The sequence below is a fragment of the Triturus cristatus genome, chromosome 4_1 (assembly GCF_964204655.1).
Source record: "Triturus cristatus chromosome 4_1, aTriCri1.1, whole genome shotgun sequence".
NCBI classification, from domain to species: Eukaryota; Metazoa; Chordata; class Amphibia; order Caudata; family Salamandridae; genus Triturus; species Triturus cristatus.
The window spans coordinates 129,266,926-129,286,838 of NC_140585.1; the positions used below are offsets into that span (position 1 = coordinate 129,266,926).

General features: G+C 45.9%; 1 protein-coding gene across 1 annotated transcript in view; it reads left to right on the forward strand.

Annotated features, from left to right (window-relative positions):
- The window catches only part of LOC146847634 (uncharacterized), a 107,577-nt gene extending 89,447 nt beyond the window's left edge, over nt 1-18,130 (forward strand). Inside the window, exons 2-4 of the mRNA XM_085651769.1 lie at nt 3,411-3,475; nt 4,351-4,404; nt 15,434-18,130. Coding sequence (XP_085507895.1) covers nt 16,598-17,734 — 1,137 coding nt within the window. The 5' untranslated portion in view covers nt 3,411-3,475; nt 4,351-4,404; nt 15,434-16,597 and the 3' untranslated portion in view covers nt 17,735-18,130. The remainder of the gene's footprint in view (nt 1-3,410; nt 3,476-4,350; nt 4,405-15,433) is intronic.
- The last annotated feature ends 1,783 nt before the right edge of the window (nt 18,131-19,913 follow it).

A 19,913-nucleotide genomic window follows, 5' to 3' on the forward strand; every position in this document is an offset into this window, starting at 1 on the left:
CCTCACCCAACTGCACCTCGGACACAGCTGCATGGACCACTCCTGGCAATCCATCATCAACACTCCAGGAGTGACGGGAAAGAATCTTTAGTTAAAGACGCGTCACCCCAGTCTAGGCCCATTTTTAAAAGCACAGTTTTACTTACAACCCATGGATGATTGTAAATATCCCCGATCTTGGCTATAAATAGGGGGAGAGGCACAAATGTAATCAGCGATTCACCAAGCGCACTACTAGACAAATTGGTAGGTCAGGCTTAAACACAGTCTCCTGGTTGCAGTTTCCTAGTGCAGTAAACCACACGCGGGGTGGCAGAGAATGTGATACAGAGGCCGAAGGACCACAATGCCAGGAGAATGACCTGTTTAGTGGCCCTGCAGAGACTTAACATTTGGGGTTTATTTCCAGCAATTTGAATAAAGTGGTAAGGGATTAGATGTTATGCCTAGTAGTGGTGTCTGCACACACCAGTGAATTGCCCACCTTGTTAGGGGTTTTGTCAAGGTTTTTTTTAACCGCATTTGATAGCTGTATTCAGCCTATTTTTAAACGCCTCTCCACCAATATTTACGTGTAGTGGAATAAGTCAGAATTAGATTGAGACCTTTTCTTTTAGTTGTGGAGCGGTAGGTGTTTGTTTTAGGGGACTAGCATCCCCAGAACCAGTCCATGACACTACTAACTAGAGTCGTCAGGTACACATTACTGGACACCGAAAGCCAGTGGCCAGAATACCTACCAGCTCTTGTATATTTGTGTTGTGTTTTATGGCTGGAACCCGCCTTCTCCTTCCCCTCCCCCACCTCTACCCCCCTAGGATGTTTGGTCTGTGTGCGAAGGTGGTTTTGTGTACTGGGTTAATGTGAGGTGGAGAGCCCATTTCAGGTGTCTTCCTTGCCTGTTTGTAGGCCCTACAGTTTGTGTGCTTCTGCATAACATTAGTGATACTCTGCGTTCTCTCCTCTGACTGCGCCCCCCCACCCTGCTTTTTAGAGTCACTCCTCGCATTGAGATTCTTTGTAAAGTAGATGACTCTTGTAGGAAAAATTATAATCTCTTCTCTTCACTTGGTACGTAATATTCCATACCTGGTCCAAAAAAACAGAACTGACTCTGCACGATTTACTGTATTGTGCTTCCTTGAAATTTTGCTCATTTTACACACCCTTCTGTCCATATGAAACCAGTGTTGGCTCCCACCCCCTCAACCCCCCACCCCCACCACCCCACAGTTACCCAGATCCTGCCAGCTATTACATGCTCACCTGTCAAGAGATTTTACAGACCGAATAGGACATTTCCTGCTGGAGGATCACTAAACATTTCCTATTGGCCACTCCATGGGGTGCAATCCCATCGGGCTACGGCTGCACAGAATCAATGCACTCAGGTACATTCCCTGACCTCACCTGTGGGAATGCCAGGAGCCCCATTATCTCCAATCTTACATGACTGCCCTAGAGTGCTCTAATCTACCTCATCAGTCTCTCATCCCTTGCCCCTTTTCTGAGGGGAACCCCAACACGCAGCTCCCACATTAATGACCTCACCCTCCAAACAAAGTTCTCTCCATTAAAAAAAAGTTTCATCTCCATTGGTTTCAACTGGTTCATCTCTGCTACCTCATTAGAGGGTCAAAAGGATGAGAGGTGAGCAATCCACATTTAAACAACACCCTCGTATCCCTCAGGACCGCCGCCCCAAAGCTGCTACAATTTATGAAAGAGTTGAAGATGCACCTCTTTAAAGAACCCTATATCACGAGTGCATTAACCGTCCACAAACCAGCTACCTCTCCTATCACTCGTTCACTTTATGCTTATCTTTGACCATGTACAGTGCTCCGTTGCCTTTTGGCTGGGTTTGTGCTATAATAATGGCATATCCGTACATACATCCATATTGGCGCGACTGGTGTGCCCTTGTACATCTTCCCTGTCCACTTGTATACATGCACGGCCCTGTGCTGGGAAGTCGTGCTGCCCTCCATTCACTGGTACTGGCCATGGAAGGGGTGACCACCCATTATACAAGGCATGGCTTCACTTCTTCCCCTTCCGGGGCAGTGGTCACTAATTGCATATTGTCATCCAATCTGCGTTGTTTCACTTGCTCACAGATCGCCTAGTTCCCATCACAACGGAGTGCCTACGGGTCTTGCCATCTTGAATGTCCTTCGTTTGACTTGCTGACTCCAACATCCCCCTGGAGGCATTTGATTGACATGTTATAGGTGACATGTCCCCTGCTGTCTCAAGCTGTGTTCAATGCCCTTTGGGTATGGTGCTCTCCCTTCCACTCCTGGTTCACTTTAAGAACAGAGATTAGATTTCCATTAATGCCTTGTTGCTGCCATTTCTCAGGCCTCGTTTGCACACTGCATCAGCTTGAACTTGAATCGCTGTTGTTCAGAGAGCATGGTTTCTGTAGCTCTAAGAGTGGTTGATTGATTTATGGAGATTGGGCAGAATTGTGTTGAGGGACTATAACATGCCGTTTGTCAACCGGATTGCTTTAATATGCATGTTTCATCGGCTCTAAATTGAAAGATGGGGCTTGAAGAAGTGGCTGTGCTGTTAGGGTCTGCTATCTGAGCCTATATGTGCGTTTTGTGTCCACTCAGACCCTGTTCATTCTGTAGGTGCCCCAGCTGGTCTTTCAGACCTTGTTCAGCCTGTGGGTGTGCTGTATGTTTACTCAGACCTTGTTTAGCGTGTGGTGGTGCTGTATGTTCACTCAGACCTTGTTCAGCCTGTGAGTGCGCTGTATGTTCACTCAGACCTTCAGCCTGTGGGTGCGCTGTATGTTCACTCAGACCTCCGTCCGCCTGTGGGTGCGCTGTATGTTCGCTCAGACCTTCTTCAGCCTGTGGGTGCGCTGTATGTTCACTCAGACCTTCTTCAGCCTGTGGGTGCGCTGAATGTTCACTCAGACCTTGTTCAGCCTCTGTGTGCGCTGTGTGTTCACTCGGACCTTGTTTAGCCTGTGGTGGTGTTGTATGTTCACTTGTACCTTCATCAGCTTGTGGGTGTGGTGTATGTTCGCTCAGACCTTCTTCAGCCTGTGGGTGCGCTGTATGTTTGCTCAGATCTTCTTCAGCCTGTGGGTGAGCTGTATGTTCACTCAGACCTTGTTCAACAAGGGTTCATGGTGTGTTCACTGTAGTGCAAGGTTTTGATTTGGAGGAAGATGTGTGTTGTGGGTTTCGTCGTAGATACCACGAGAATAAAAAGGTTTTAAAAAAACATATTTATTCATAGACCAAAGGTGCTTTACAATAGTTTCTAGTGAACAAGAGTTCCTTTTGCTTTGTAAGTTAAGGATGGCTGTTTGGAAGATGGGATGAAGTGTGATTCACATTTCATGCAAATAAGCTCTTGGTTGAAGCGTTTCTTTACTTGCTTTCAAGGTATTCTAGGATGGACCAGGTGGTGCGGCTGCCATCCCCGGGGGAACAAACAAAATAACTGTCCGGTAAGGTTTTCTATTACCCTCTGTTTCCTTTTCTCCTATTTCTTCTCTAGTCTCTCTCTGTCTCTCTCTCTGGTTTTTTTTTTGTATCTCTTCAGCTTCCGGAATTTCACTCGAATCTCCAGACTATTCGCTAGCTATATAGCTTGTGATCATGAAATAAAATTAAAAAAGACGTCACTTTTATTTTGTCCTCTTCCTTGTTTGTTTTTATGCTAGCTGCTTTGAGCAGGTTTTCTTACAAAAGTTAGTATACTCCAGGATCAAACTAATCAACTCCAGTTTCATAAATTGTACACTGCTTTCTTCTTTCTTCTCTTTACTCTAGGGCTCTGATGAATACTAAGGGTTCTCTAGCAAAGCGCATCGCCATGCAGGCTGTTGTAGCAGTGTGCGGCCTCTCAATGTCCTTGCAAATCTTCCCCTTCAATTTTTGCATTCCCACTAATGTGTCCGACCAGCCGCGTACTCTGGCATCCACCAGATGGAGCCACATTCCTATGGGAATATGGTGTGGCCAAGTGCAGGTTCGGTCTCTTCCTGGGTTGGGACGCACTGGTTCCTGAACACTTGCCTCCCGTGTTGCCCAGTAGTTCCCTGACTATTGGCGCATTTGTATCCTTCTCTGCACCACATGATACTCTCCTCCCTCGGACTACTCCGTCTGCGTCCTTACTTTCTGGATCTGACTTCCGCCTCACCACGTCCTCCCATCCTGCCCTTTTCTTTCTTGTTTGCCACTTCAGGGGTTGTTCTGGGTCCATGTGGTAAAAGTGGAAGATATTTTTTTTTCTCTATCCTCTGTTGTTTTGTATTTCTCTTTTCTTGTCCCATTTTGCTTTCTTTTGCTGTTGTGATGTTTGTTTCCCTTTTTTCAGGTGTTGCAGTGCCCAAGTCATGTTGAAGGAGTGTGATGGGTTCCTGGCCACCAAGTAAGTCCTTATCTTCCCCACAATTTGGAGGAGGGTGAATTCCACTGAGCTAACTGGAAACGGCCTCACTCTTTATTGACATTTATTGCAGTGATTACAAGATGGCCAATTCCTTTGTTCAATAAAATTTCCCTTCCTAAATCACTGGAAAAAGGAACAGATGAACAGTCTAAATGGGAAGGGGAGTAAATAACATCTGATAATTGCTAAAAAGTATTACAAATATTTCACTATGATGCCAGCCGTTGCCACAGAAAGTGTAAATTGATGGTGTTGGCTGTAGGAGAGTAGGATATGCTTCTAATGGTAACCCCCACTTTTTGCTGATGTATCACTGTTTTCAACCTAGTCTGACTGGGATCCTGCTATCCAGGACCCCAGTCTAGCTGCTTTCTCCTCTAAATTGATTGCATGTACTTTAGGTACACTCCAGATTGGATTCTGGGGTACCCTTATCAGTCCCTAGTATATGCTATACTATGTACCCAGGGATAGGTACCCCAGAGGCCTCCCAGGGCCTGCAGCATGTATTATGCCACCCCTGAGAGACCATTCAAACTGACCCCACAGGTCTACTGCTACAGCCTGTGCATGCTCCCCTTACTTAAATATAGGTTCACTATATCTATTCTAAATCACTGCACATATAAACCTATCAGTCACCCCTATGGCAGGCCTAATCAGTCCTGAAGGCAGGGTGCTGGGTTTTATGTGAGAGGGTGCCCATGCATGAGCAGAGCCCCTCTGCAGCCTTCGGAACTTATGTTCCGGGGTTGTTTGTGATGCAGCCAACCATATATAAGTGCATTATAACCTCACAGTAAAAGCTAACTTTAAAACAGCTGCTTAGAAACATGTTGTGTTTGGTGTCAAACACCTTGGAATCATACCTCCACACCAGTAACTGGTGTGGGAGGTATAATTCCTCTCTTGTAGAACCACTACTGTGGGTCACCAGTCTACCCGGTACCAACTTTCTTGACCTGGGCATCACAAAATGGATGCTGCCAGCCACAGACACGAGTCTGCCCTCCTGCTGCTGAGCCAAGCTCAAGCAAGGGAAGGCTTGACAATAGGTTTCATGTCAACCTCCCAGACAGGATTTAGTGTATTGGGGCTGGGTGGGTACACTCTTCGAGAGTGTTTGAAGTCGGCACTGGGTGCACATTTGGTGTCCCTGTGCATAGTCCAGTTCAAACCGGTTGCAGGAACCATTTGCTCCTGCTCTGGTGTGAAACTGGACAAAGGACATGGGTGTAGCCACCCCTCTGTCCTGACCCTCCCATAGGTCGGTACCCAGAGTTTGTCCCACCCCTTCCTTGGGTATAAAGTAGGAACCCCTGACTACAGGACTTTAGATTTTACCTGGACTAAACTCTGCTACAAAAACCAAGTACTTCTACAATCTACACTACGCTGGATGACTGAAGAATCTCCCTTGGAGTAAAGGAGTTACTCCCCTGCAAGGCAGGCACCTTTAATGCCTCTGACTGGTTTGCATCTCCCGAGCTCCTGAGGACTCCGAAAATTTCTGCAACACAGGAGGTGGGTTCCCGCGCACCCCGCTGTGGTCGATCAGTTCTCTCAGCTATCCTGAGACCCGTATTCCTCATGGGGACTGTGCAACCCGAACCCCTGTGCAGTGTACTTTTGCAGCAGCATGTGCTTTTCGGCGATCCCTGAGGCTGTGCTTTGGGCTACTTGTAGTCCTGACCCCGAGCAGTATTTCCTCCGAAGATTTCCGGCCTACGCTCCACGAGTGTTCCGTGGGCTGGTATTTTGTGAATCAGCTCGAGGTCCCTTCGCGATCCCTGGTCCGTTGGCCTGTGGGTCCATGTGAAGGTAACTTTGACTTTCAGTGGGCTTTCCTGGTTGCTCCAGACATGCCCCGACTCTCCATTGCTTGGGGAGTTCCCAGGACCTTGCTGGTCCTCACCGAAGCTTATTTCCTCTGCCCTCGTGGGTTGCAGTTGCCAAGGCTTGTTGTTGTTCAATCTGGCCCCTGGCCCCCAGCACTCGACTTCCTTCGTGGGACAGCTCACCTCTGGACTTTGGTCGTCGTCGACGTCTCCTGGTCCCCGTGGCTGCAGAGCCAAGCATCGCGTCATCTCACCTGAAGCACCCGTCATCGGCAGGCATTCGTCTATCGTGCCCCTGGTCACCCTGAAGTGACCCAGACTCTGTCCCCTCTGCTTTCAGGTTCTTCCCACCTCGGATCCAGGCTTGGATCCCACCGGACACTTTTCATCTTCCCGGCAGCAGCACTTTTTCGCATCACGCCATTGAAAACTACTAAGGTTTTTGAAACCACTTGACCCCTATGCACCCGGCTCCTCTGGAATAGGTAACACGGGTATCTCGATACTCTCAAGGGTGCTGGCCTTAGAACCTTCTATGTTCCAAGAGGTTTACTTAAAGTCCTCTCTGAAGTGTCCTTTATCTTTAAAATTCCAACCGTAACTTTCCCATAGGATTGTACGGAGCTCGCGCCTGTGTTCACACACTACACCCGTTCTCCGTGGGTCCCCTGTGTCACTACTTTGGGTGGTTCCTTGGGGTCCCAGCGATTCTACGTGCTCTAGGTACAGTGTCTAGTTAAGTCGTGGTTGTTATAGCACTTTCTTAGTATATGGTTTGGTCCCCCCCTTGAGCCCGCTGTGTATTATGCTATTTACTGTCGTTCTAGTGATTTAATATTGTGTGCTTTGTGCTCTAATCTCATAAAGAGGTTAGCAGAGAGCGTTAAGTAATAAATACATATATTTTATATATCTCTGGTGTGGTTCTCCTTTCATTTGGTTATTCAGGAGGTTCTGATCTGGTAAAACAAGCTGCTTTACATTCCTTCGAGACTTTGCCTGAAGGCTGCTCTCCATAGCTACCACTAGTATAGCTTTCAATAAAGGTTGTCTTTAACCTAATCATCAATAAGGGTTGTTTAGGCTGGTCAAGGTGCCCACTTTTATTAGTCGACAGCATATACCAGGCCAACTTCTCACATTGGTGTGTAGCGGTTGGGATTCAAGCTTGCTATTGTTTTACCAGATACATCTCATTGAGTGATTAACTGAAAACCACCAAAGGTATTAGGTACATATAAATCAAGACCAGAATAAGTAAGTTCTACTGAATTTGGAGTTGGGTAGCCAAGGGCCTAGCACACCCTTTCTCCAACTCAAGAGAGTTCAGTTGCCACTAGGTTAGGTAGGTGCCTACACCGCATACCACTAGTATGTCTTCTAGGCCAGAAGACAGTGGCTCCTTGCTAGCTAAGTATGACCATCTCTCATTTCAGGAATTGAGAAATATGTGTGCATCTAGAAAGCTGAGGACAGGGAGAAATTAAAACACTCAACGTCTCATGGAGACTTTGCTTCTAGATTACCTCAGAAAGACCTCAGGGTCTTATGAGGCAGGCAAGTTGGGTGGGGCAGCAGATGAGGAAAGGCCACGAAGTGAACACTTCTATGAGATTGACTCAAATGCTGACCAGAAGGATCAAGATGATTCTAACCTGGAAAATCCAACTCTTCCTCCAGGTGGGGGAGAAGGCTCCAGTGGCCCTCTCTTTACTCCACCAGTAAGAGTAAACCGTTTACTAAGAAGATCAAGATCTCCTTATCAGGAATCTAATCATTCCGGTACTTCTGTAGGGACCTCTGCTTCTCATAAAAGGGACTCCTCTTATGAGAGGAAGTGTCAGTTACTTTAGTATGAGGGGACCAAACTCAGAATCAAGAGGGAACAATTGGCCTTAGGGAATCTCTAAAGCTCCAGAGAGCTTCCAGAAGGTTGGGGCTAGAGCACCATGGTGGCAGCAACAATGTCCCTAGAGGTAGAGAACATACTCATGACCAAAGGAACTTGAGCAAGATAGTCCCACCCTACCAGAGTGAGGATGACATCCTCAAATGGATAACTGCACTAGAGAGGGCCTGTAAAGTACAGAGGGTCCCTTAAGATCAGTGGTCAGCTATCTTGTGGATATCTTTTGCAGACATAGGTAGGGACAAGCTCCTCACTGTTAGAGAAGAGGATGCTGATAATTACACAGTCCTGAAGAGTGCTCTCATTGATGGGTTTGGCTTACCCACTGAACAATACAGGATTAAGTTCAGAGACACCCAGAAGGCACAGACTCAGGACTGGGTTGACTTTGTAGATTGTGCTACTAAGGCTCTGGAAGGCTGGTTACTTGTCAGTAAAGTGTGTGATTATAAAAGATTGTACAATTTAATTATGAGGGAGCAGATCCTTAATAATTGTCAAAATCAGCTGTTGCTTCGGTACCTGGTGGAGTCTGATCTGACCTCTCCCCAAGAATTGGGCCAGAAGGCAGACAAATGTGTCAGAACCAGGGTGAGGCAGAAAGTTCAGAACCAAGGTGGTGACTCTAAGAAGCACGATTCTAGAACCTCAGATAAGGTTGGGGAGAAGGGTAAAGACCAGAAGTCTTCTCAAGGGCCCCAAAAATCTTCATCTGGTGGGGAGTCACAATCAAACAAGAATAAAAGCAGGAAGCAACCATGGTGTCATATCTGTAAACAGAAGACCCATTGGACAAATGATTGTTCAAAGTCCAAGGACTCAGCTCCAGCCACCACTGCCCCAAAGGCAACTGTTCCCCCTAGTTCAGCTCAAAGTGGTGGTACACAGAATAAGAGTGTAGTAGGGTTAAACCTGGGATCTGAGATGGACTCTGGCCTAGTCTAGTCAGAGTTCCAACTCAGGCTGTGTTGGTCTGTGGTGGAGGCATGGATATGGCCTCCTTATTTGTCAATCCCAGTAATCTGGGCAAATACAGACAGCAGCCTTTGATCAATGGAAAGGAGCCTTGGCATTCAGGGACACGAGTGCAAGTGTCACAATGGTGACAAAAGATATTGTGGCCCCTGAACAAATCATACTTGGTGAGATGTACCAAGTGACCAATGCAAGCAACGTCAAGACATACCATTCCTTGGCAGTTGTGAATTTCACCTGGGGAGGGGTAACTGACCCTAAGAAGGTTGTGGTAAGTGCAGACCTCCCTGTTGAATGCTTATTGGGCAATGATTTGGAAACTTCAGCTTGGACTTAGGTGGAACTCAGGACACATGCAGAAATGTTGGGCATCCCTGCAGATGTGTTTGCTATGACTAGGTCACAGGCAAAAAATGTCTTCCACTGAACAGGCCCTGGATCCTGGAATAATGGACCAGGCGCCTTCCTAGAGAAGGAGCAGTAGGGGTAAAGCTGTGGTCCTCCCCCCTGCCGCAGAATATAGATCAGTCTCTTGAGGGAGATGATCTTAGTCCTGAAGAAGGAACTGTCCGAGAGGAGCTTGAACCTGATCAGGTTGAGTTCTTGGGACAGGGGGCCCTTCCAGGGCAGATATGAGCCAGGAGCAGCTGAGCTGCCCCTCTCTTGAACCCCTCAGACAGCAAGCTGCTGCTTAGGCTGCTGGGAGTGCCAGTGGGTCCCATAGGATCTACTGGGATGATGGACTCTTATACTCTGAGAGTAGAGACCCCTAGCCTGGTGCTACCTGGAGGTTGGTTATACCTTTGATGTTTAGGGGATTCCTATTGACACTGGCACATGATATCCAATTAGCAGGTCACCTAGGCCAAAACAAGACTTGGGACAGGCTTTTCCCTCACTTTCATTGACCACATATGTCAGAGGACACAAAGGACTTTTGTTGCTCCTGTATCACCTGTCAAGCCAGTGGTAAGGCAGGTGATACTACAAAGGACCCCCTGCTACCACTACCTGTGGTGGGGGCTCCCTTTGAGAGGGTTAGGATTGACATTGTTGGTCCCATGGATCCTCAAACTGCATCTGGGCACAGATTTATACTAGTGGTGGTGGACCATGCCACTAGGTATCCAGAGGCAATTTCACTTAGGACTACAACAGCTCCTGTTGTGCCTAGAGCTCTCCTGGAAATCTTTTCCAGGGTGGGTTTTCCTAAGGAGGTAGTATCAGATAGAGATGCAAACGTAATGTCTAGTTACTTGACTGCTATGTGGAAAGAGTGTGGAGTAAATTACAAATTTACCACTCCTTATCACCCACAATGCAATGGGTTGGTTGGAAGGTTTAACAAAACCCTCAAGGGTATGATTAAACGTCTCCCTGAAAAGCTCAGGCGTAGATGGGACATGCTTTTGCCCTGCCTTCTCTTTGCCTACAAAGAGGTTCCTCAGAAGGGGGTTGGTTACAGTCCTTTTAAACTTCTGTTTGGACATCCAGTTAGGGGTCCTTTATGTCTAGTGAAGGAGGGATGAGAGTTACCTCTCAAACCCCCTAAACAGGATATTGTGGACTATGTACTTGGCCCCAGCAGCCCTCCAAGACAAGTGGAGTGGCCCTCATACAATTGTTGAGCAGAAGGGAGAGGTTACCTACCTGGTGGACCTTGGAACTCCCAGGAGCCCTCATAGGGTGCTCCATGTGAACAGGCTCAAACCATATGTTGACAGGGCAGGCATGGGCTTGCTCATGGCTACTGATGAGGGACAAGAGGAAGAGAGTGATCCACTTCCTGACCTGCTCTCACAGAACCCTGATGATGGGTCAGTTGATGGTTTAGCCTTGGCAGGCCGCATCACTCCCCAGCAGCAAACTGATTGCAGAAAAGTTCGGAATCAGTTTAGACATATGTTCTCACTGACTCCAAATCAGACTACCTGGTGCACTCGTGAAGTGGACACAGGTGACAGTCTGCCTATTAAAAATAAGATTTACAGGCAACCTGACCATGTCAGGGACTGCATCAGGACTGAAGTTCAGAACATGTTGGACCTGGGAGTAATTGAGCCCTCAGATTGCCCGTGTGCTAGTCCAGTAGTCTTGGTACCAAAACCACACACACAGAATGGCAAGAGAGAGATGAGGTTCTGTGTTGACTACAGGGTTATCAAGGCAGTCACTAGGACTGATGCCCATCCAATACCCTGGGCAGACGAACTTATAGATACTTTGGCCTCAGCCAAGTTTCTGAGTACATTTGACCTGACAGCTGGCTACTGGCAAATCAGTTTCGCTGAGGATGCAAAGCCAAAAACCGCATTCTCAACCCCTAGTGGGCACTACCAATTTGTGGTGATGCCCTTTGATTTGAAGAATGCACCTGCCACTTTTCAAAGGTTGGTGAACAGAGTCCTTACAGGCCTGAAAGTCTATAGTGCAGCTTATCTAGATGATATTGCTGTCATTAGCTCCCCCTGGGAGGATCATCTGGTCCACTTGAGAAATGTTTTGGAGGCCCTGCAGAAAGCAGGCCTCACTATCAAGGCCACAAAGTGCCAGATACGGAAGAGTCAGGTTGTATACCCGGGCCACCTTGTGGATGGAGGTCAGGTTCAACCATTCAAGAGCAAAATCCAGACTATCATGGACAGTGTTGCTCCACCCACCCAGACTCAGGTCAGAGCTTTCTTAGGCCTGACTGGGTACTATAGGAGGTTTGTCAAAGGATATGGATCCATAGTGACCCCTTTGAGTGACTTAACTTCCAAGAAAATGCCTAAGAAGGTGCAGTGGACAGTTAGCTGTCAAAAGGCATTTGATGGCCTGAAGCAGGCCATGTGCACTGCTCCCATTCAGCAAAGTCCCGACTATTCCAAACAATTCATTGTTCAAACTGATGCATCTGAGTTGGCGGTAGGGGCTGTGTTATCACAACTGAATGATGAGGGTCAGGATCAGCCAGTAGCTTTTATTAGCAGAAGCTGACCCCCAGAGAGAAACGTTGGTCAGCTATTGAGAGAGAAGCCTTTGCTGTGGTTTGGGCTCTGAAGAAGCTGAGACCATACCTGTTTGGCACTCACTTCATTGTTCAGACAGACCATAAGCCCCTCTTATGGCTAAAATAGATGAAGGGTGAAAACCCCAAACTTTTGAGGTGGTCCTTTTCCCTACAGGGGATGGACTATACAGTGGAACATAGACCTGGAAGTAACCATGCCAATGCAGATGAACTCTCCAGATATTTCCACTTAGAACATGAAGATTCAACTGGTCAAGTTTAATGTCCCTGCGTTTGGGGGGGGGGTGTAGGAGAGTAGGATTTGCTTCTTATGGTTACCCCCACTTTTTGCTGATCTGTCACTGTTTTCGACTTAGTCTGACTGGGATCCTGCTATCCTGGACCCCAGTCTAGCTGCTTTCTCCTCTAAATTGATTGCACGTTCTTTAGGTACACTCCAGATTGGATTCTGGGGTACCCTTATCAGTCCCTAGTATATTGTATACTATGTACCCAGGGCATAGGTACCCCAGAGGCCTCCCAAGGGCTGCAGCATGTATTATGCCACCCCTGAGAGACCATTCAAACTGACACAACAGGTCTGCTACTGCAGGCTGTGTAAGGTGGTGCATGCACCCCTTACTTAGATCTAGGTTCACTATATCTAGTCTAAATCACTGCACATATAAACCTATCTGTCACCCGTATGGCAGGCCTTATCAATCCTGAAGGCATGGTGCTGGGTTTTATGTGAGAGGGTGCCCATGCATGAGTAGAGCCCCTCTGCAGCCTTCGTAACCTATTTTCCGGGGTTGTTTGTGATGCAGCCATCAATATATATTTAAGTGCATTATAACCTCGCAGTAAATGCTAACTTTAAAACGGCTGCTTAGAAACATGTCGTGTTTGGTGTCAAACACCTTGGAATCCTACCTCCACACCAGTAACTGGTGTAAGAGGTATGATTCCTCCCTTGTAAAACGACTACTTTGGGTCACCGGTCTAACCGGTACCAACTTTCTCAACCTGGGAATCACAAAATGGATACTGCCAGCCACAAATATGAGTCTGCCCTCCTGCTGCTGAGCCAAGCTCGAGCAAGTGAAGGCTTGACAATAGGTTTCCTGTCACAGGGATATGTGACTTTCTCCCAGACAGGATTTAGTGTATTGGGGCTGGGTGGGTACACTCTTCGAGTGTTTGAAGTCTGCACTGGGTGCACATTTGGTGTCCCTGTGCATAGTCCAGTTCAAACCGGTTGCAGGAGCCATTTGCTCCTGCTCTGGTGCGGAACTGGACAAAGGACATGGGTGTAGCCACCCCTCTGTCCTGACCCTCCCATAGGTGGGTCCCCAGAGTTTGTCCCACCCCTTCCTTGGGTATAAAGTAGGAACCCCTGACTACAGGACTTTAGATTTTACCTGGAGTAAACTCTGCTACAGAAACCAAGTACTTCGACAATCTACACTTCGCTGGATGACTGAAGAATCTCCCCTGCAAGGCAGGCACCTTTAACGCCTCTGACCGGTTTGCATATCCCGAGCTCCTGAGGACTCCGGAGATTTCTGCAACACAGGAGGTGGGTTCCAGAGCATCCCTGAGATCGATCAGTTCTCTCAGCAATCCTGAGACCCGTATTCCTCGTGGGGACCGTGTAACCCGACCCCCTGTGCACAGTGTACCTTTGAGCAGCATATGCTTTTCGGAGATCCCTGAGGCTGTGCTATGGGCTACTTGTAGTCCTGACCCCGAGCAGTATTTCCACCGAAGATTTCCGGCCTACACTCCACAAGTGTTCCGTGGGCTGGTATTTTGTGAATCAGCTCGAGGTCCCTTTGCGATCCCTGGTCTGTTGGCCTGTGGGTCCCTGCGAAGGTAACTTTGACTTTCAGTATGCTATCCTGGTTGCTCCAGACGTGGCCTGACTCTCCATTTCTTGGAGAGTCCCCAGGACCTTGCTGGTCCTCACCGAAGCCTATTTCCTCTGCCCTTGTGGGTTGCAGTTGCCAAGGCTTGTTGGACACTGACACTGACTCCCACCCCCACCCAGCACTCGACATCCTTTGTGGGGCAGCTCATCTCCGGACTTTTATCATCGTCGACATCTCCTGGTCCCCGTGGCTGCAGAGTCAAGCATTGCGTCATCTCACCTGAAGCACCCGACATCGGTGAGCATTTGTCTATCGTGCCCCTGGTCACCCTGAAGTGACCCAGACTCTGTTACCTTTGCTTTCAGGTTCTTCTCACCTCGGATCCAGGTTTGGATCCCACGGGACACTTTTCATCTTCCCGGCAGCAGTACTTTTTCGCATCTCGCCATTGAAAACGACGAAGGTTTCTGACACCATTTAACCCCTATGCACCCGGCTCCTCTGGGATAGGTAACAAGGGTATCTCGGGATTCTCAAGGATACTGGCCTTAGAACCTTCTATGTTCCAAGGGGTTTGCTTAAAGTCCTCTCCGAAGTGTCCTTAATCTTTAAAATTCCAACCGCGACTTTCCCATAGGATTGTACGGAGCTCGCGCCTGTGTTCACACACTGCACCCGTCCTCTGTGGGTCCCCTGTGTCACTACTTTGGGTGGTTCCTTTGGGTCCCAGCGATTCTACTTGCTCTAGGCACTGTGTCTAGTTAAGTCGTGGTTGTTATACCACTTTCTTAGTATATGGTTCGGTCTCCCCTTGGAGCCCGCTGTGTATTGTGCTATTTACTGTCGTTCTAGTGATTTAATATTGTGTGCTTTGTGTTCTAATCTCATAAAGAGGTTGAGTAATAAATACATATATTTTATATATCTCTTGTGTGGTTCTCCTTTCATTTGGTCGTTCAGGAGGTTCTGATGTGGTAAAACAAGCTGCTTTACATTCCTTCGAGACTTAGCCTGAAGGCTGCTTTCCATAGCTGCCACTAGGATGGCTTTCAATAAAGGTTGTATTTAACCTAATCATCAATAAGGGTTGTTTGGACTGGTACAAGGTGCCCACTTTAATTAGTGGACAGCATATACCAGACAACTTCTCACATTGGCTGCTTCTGAGAATCTGGGTCACAATATATGTGTAACTTGTGTTTCTTTCTTAAATATGTACTTCTTTTGTTCTCACACACATTCGAGTTCCAGTGGTCCCAAGCTCCCGATCTACACAGTGTCCAAGTACTGTTTCACCACTATCAGAAATCCAACTCAAACTGATACTTATCTTGTTTCTGTTAATGCTTTCCTTCTGAGAAGCATAAGTTCATAAGTATTTTTACTTCATGTTCATTCACAATCTATAACTCTGTTTCTACAGGTCACTGAAGCATGAACAGAAAAACGAAGGTTTTAATTTAGTAAAACACAACAAAAAGTATTATTTCAAGTAAAACATTCTCGAGCGCTAGAGGAGAAACACGTTCTATGTGCCCGGAATGTTGTGGAACTTGGAGCGGAAGAAACTGCTTAATGTGAAAGTTGTCAAAATTTGGAAAGGAAAATTACTATAAACGTTTACCAAGAGTCAGTTACTGAGATTGAGTTGCCTATGAAATATAAATGAAACACAAGTGCAAATTGAAAGTCTACATCTACTAATGTCCGAATATTTTCACTCAATGTAAACATTTCAAGATTTGTAGAACAAAGAACATTGGCAACAATTGATGCCCACGCAGTGCACCTGGGAATAATCAGTGTTGTAAATTCTGTCTGGTGGTTTATGAGAAATGCCTTGGAGACCCAAACCGCTCCCCAACAGATCAGTATCCGTACATCTGATGTGACAGAACTATCAGGAAGACTAATGCCCTCAGTTTAAAAGAGCAAGCTTTTGTCTCCGTCTCCTGTGATTCAGTGGAGAGAAAACATTGTTTAAAAGAAATGCTCTTTCTTAGATGTCATCACAACAGTCGCTGGATTATCATTTCCAATATAAAAAGATTTTCCCCACCAACTGTCTGTTCGGTTGATCCGAGTGGTTTCAAAGTGTCTTGGACCAAAGTTGGTCATGTACCTGCCTTAGCCAGTGAGTAAAAAAGTATATGCTAGCACACAAATCATAAAAGGGGCCAGTGCTTTGCTGTTGATAATTCATAAACCACCCAGGCATGCCCTATTCACCTGTCATTACTTGTATGAACAAATACTCTTACGGGCAAACACTAAACCCCAAAGACCTTATAAGTGTCTTTTAAAAATCCTAAATCAAATGTGATAAACGGGAGTCACAAAATCACTTGGGCATAACTTGGAGAAAATGAATCCATGAGAGGCATCTTAATAAATACAAGGTGCTCCTCAGTAAAAGTGTATAAGACAAATTAGATAGGCTGCCTTTAAAAGTATGAAAATTATCTGCAGATAAAATCTGTGATTAGTTAAATGCAAATTTTAAAAGAGCATCTACTGTTTATGTTAGAGGTTAATGCTGAGTATAATATAAAAAAGTGCAGACTCTGGAATCGGATTCAGTCTTAAGATGGCATGTATCCAGGAACGAACACAACACGGAGATGCATACATCTCAAATAAGAGCAATGAATGTGAGAACGGATTTAGTTATCAATGCCACCTCACTAAACATGAGAGAACTCACACTGGACAAAAACCTTATCAGTGTCCTGAGTGCCAGAAAGGTTTCAGTCGCAAACCCTCTCTCATTCGTCATGTGAGAATCCACACTGGAGAAAAACCATATCAGTGCTCTGAGTGCCAAAAAAGCTTCAGTTGCTGTGGCACTCTCACTCGACACAAGAAAATACACACTTGTCAAAAACCTTATCTGTGCTCTGAATGCCAGAAAAGCTTTAGTCAGAAAGACCGTCTCATTCAACATGAGAGAACTCACAGTGAACAAAAACCTTATCAGTGCCCTGAATGCCCGAAAGGTTTCAGTGACAAATACTCTCTCATTAAACATGTGAGAATCCACACTGGTGAAAAACTATATCAGTGCTCCGAGTGTCAAAAAAGCTTCGGGTTTTGGAGCAGTCTCACTCGACATAAGAGAATCCACACTGGACAAAAACCATATCAGTGCTCTGAGTGCCAGAAAAGCTTCAGGTGTTGGGGCACTCTCACTCGACACCGGAGAATCCACACTTGTCAAAAACCTCATCAGTGTTCTGAATGCCAGAAAAGCTTCAGTCAGAAAGACCATCTCATTCGACATGAGAGAACTCACACTGGGCAAAAACCGTATCAGTGCTCCGAATGCTGGAAAAGCTTCAGTCAGAAATCTATCCTCACTCTACATGAAAGAACCCACACTGGGCATAAACCGTATCAGTGCTCTGAATGCCAAAAAAGTTTCAGTGAAAAATCCAGTTTAACTCGACATGAGAAAATCCATACTGGGCTCAAACCGTATCAGTGTTCTGAATGCCAGAAAAGCTTCAGCGAGAAAGCAAATCTCACTCAGCATGAGAGAACTCACACTGGGCAAAAACCTTATCAGTGCAATGAATGCCAGAAAAGATTCAGTCATAAATCCAGTTTAATTAAACATGAAAGAATCCATACTGGACATAAACCATATCAGTGCTCTGAAGGCGAAAAAAGCGTCAGTCTCGAATTAAATCTCATTGAACATGAGAGAACTCACACTGGGGAATGAATTTATCAATGCTCTGAATGCAAAACAAAATTCTGTCAGAGATTCAGTTTAATTCAACATGAGAGAATCCATACTGGGCTCAAATCCTATCACACTGGGCAAAAACCTTAAGAGTGCACTGAATAATAGGACAGTTTCAGTCTGAATGCCAGTCTAATTCAACATGAGAGAATCCACACTGGGTAAAAACCTTATCATTTTTATAATTGCCATAAAAACGTCAGTCAGAGATTCAGACCTCCATGCGCTCTTGGTCCCCCCCCCCCCCCAATTTTGATAGATATTAACATTTTTCTCCATAAAATAATTATTGTAAACATATGTACTGTTTTAATATTCTATTGAATTGAGATGTATTTTTTAAAATGTGAAATAAATTACTATTATTTAAGATTATTTCCTTTTAAGCCCATGCCTCCATTATATTCTATGGACGATGTTGCATAATGTGTGGTTGGCCATGTGTGTTGCTGGACTTATTACTGCATCTTTTTGGTGGTAGTAACTTAACATTCATAAATTTGGCTCCACCTCGTTACAGGGAGTGCAGTCATACAAATCTATACTTTTGAATAACTTTACACTCGTAAATGGTGAATAGCCAAAAGAAGCAAAGTTACTCAAAAGTGTATGAGTAATCTTGCATGTGTAGATTTACTCATGGGTGTAAGTTACAGTTGCAAATAGCCTCAAAGTTGTCCAACTCGACAGGAGTGGTAAATCTGAAGTGGATGTGGGTACTTTGACTGCTATTGGAGCGAATTGGAAGATCCTGCTAGAACACCAGAGCACTTGTCTGAGGCATCTGATTGACTGAGGAGCGGCAACATATAACTTGAAGTATTATTTCTCTACTTGCTTCATCATTGAGGGACTCTTGTCACAACTTGATATTACAGTTCTAGGATCATTAATTTTCTCAATTTCATTAACCATGTTGACCCTTCTCCTACTTGATTTTGTTGTGTTTACCATTGCGTAGGCCCTAAAGTTACTTTGCTGTTAACTGGTTCTGAGGTACTCTTATCCTTTGTGTACATTTTTATACGATGATCAGGTTCTTGCTGTTGCTGTACAGCGACAATGTAAGCACATAGAGCCTAAAACCTGAGATTCCGATACCTTAATCTGCCAGTATTGGTCTTCTACCTTTCCACTTGGATAACTGAGATATGGGTTCCAATCACTGATCGATCTTTAAACCTGCTGTGATACACCTTGACTACTACGAGTTTCATGTTCAGCATGAACTCCAGTGCACTGCTTGTTCTTGTTGCAGGGATTCTGCACATACACAGAACTATGCGCAGGATTATGGGACCTCGGTGTATAGAGGCTAAGCCTTCCCACCATCTTAGTGCCCACGAGCCCAGGACCGATTATACCTGTGAGGCGCTGTGCAGCCTCACAGGTATTCCAACCTGCCAACACTCCAAGTGCAGCCAAGAAATCGATAGAAGTTTCAAACTCCCCCCTCCGTTACGCGTGGAGTAGTAGAGGAAGCTGAAGCCATCTAATTCAGAGAAAGATCTCTGCATGGGATACTTGGAATCATACTATTCAGTATCGGCCATATGGTATAGCTTGACATTGTCAATAGAAATAAATTTGTTTTCCTTGCGGCCAGGCAAAGGAGGCAATATTACTGTACGAGTACCCTTCAATCCAAGAATAGGGACGGGCGCACGACAAGAGGGACCAAATTCTTTGTTGTTCTCCAGCTTTTCCCGTATCAGATCACCAACTTTAGGTTGCCATCCAGTAGCAGGAATCAGCTCTGCTCCTTCAGTGGATGACGGCGAATGATCTCTAGCCAGTGTGTCATAGATCTTTTGTAGTTGCTGTAACATAGTAGAATGGTTATCTACGTCAAATTTTGCGGCAGCCACCACAACGTCTAGACCATCAAGGTCTGGCACAAACATTTTAATTCCAAAGAGCATTTTGTATGGGGTCCGCCCACCCAGAGATCTTCTAGGGAGATTTATTAGTGCACGTTGAACCCCATACAAATGAGTCAGCAAACCCCTGCCAGTAGAGCTAAGACTCTAGCTGTCAAAGATTGCTTTAAGTCACGCTCCACTATAAAATTGCCCTCAGGCCTGTATGGAAACGAAAACTGCACCAGTGCCCCCAGAGACTTCATTGCATCCTTGTAAGCCCTAGAGGCAAACGCAGG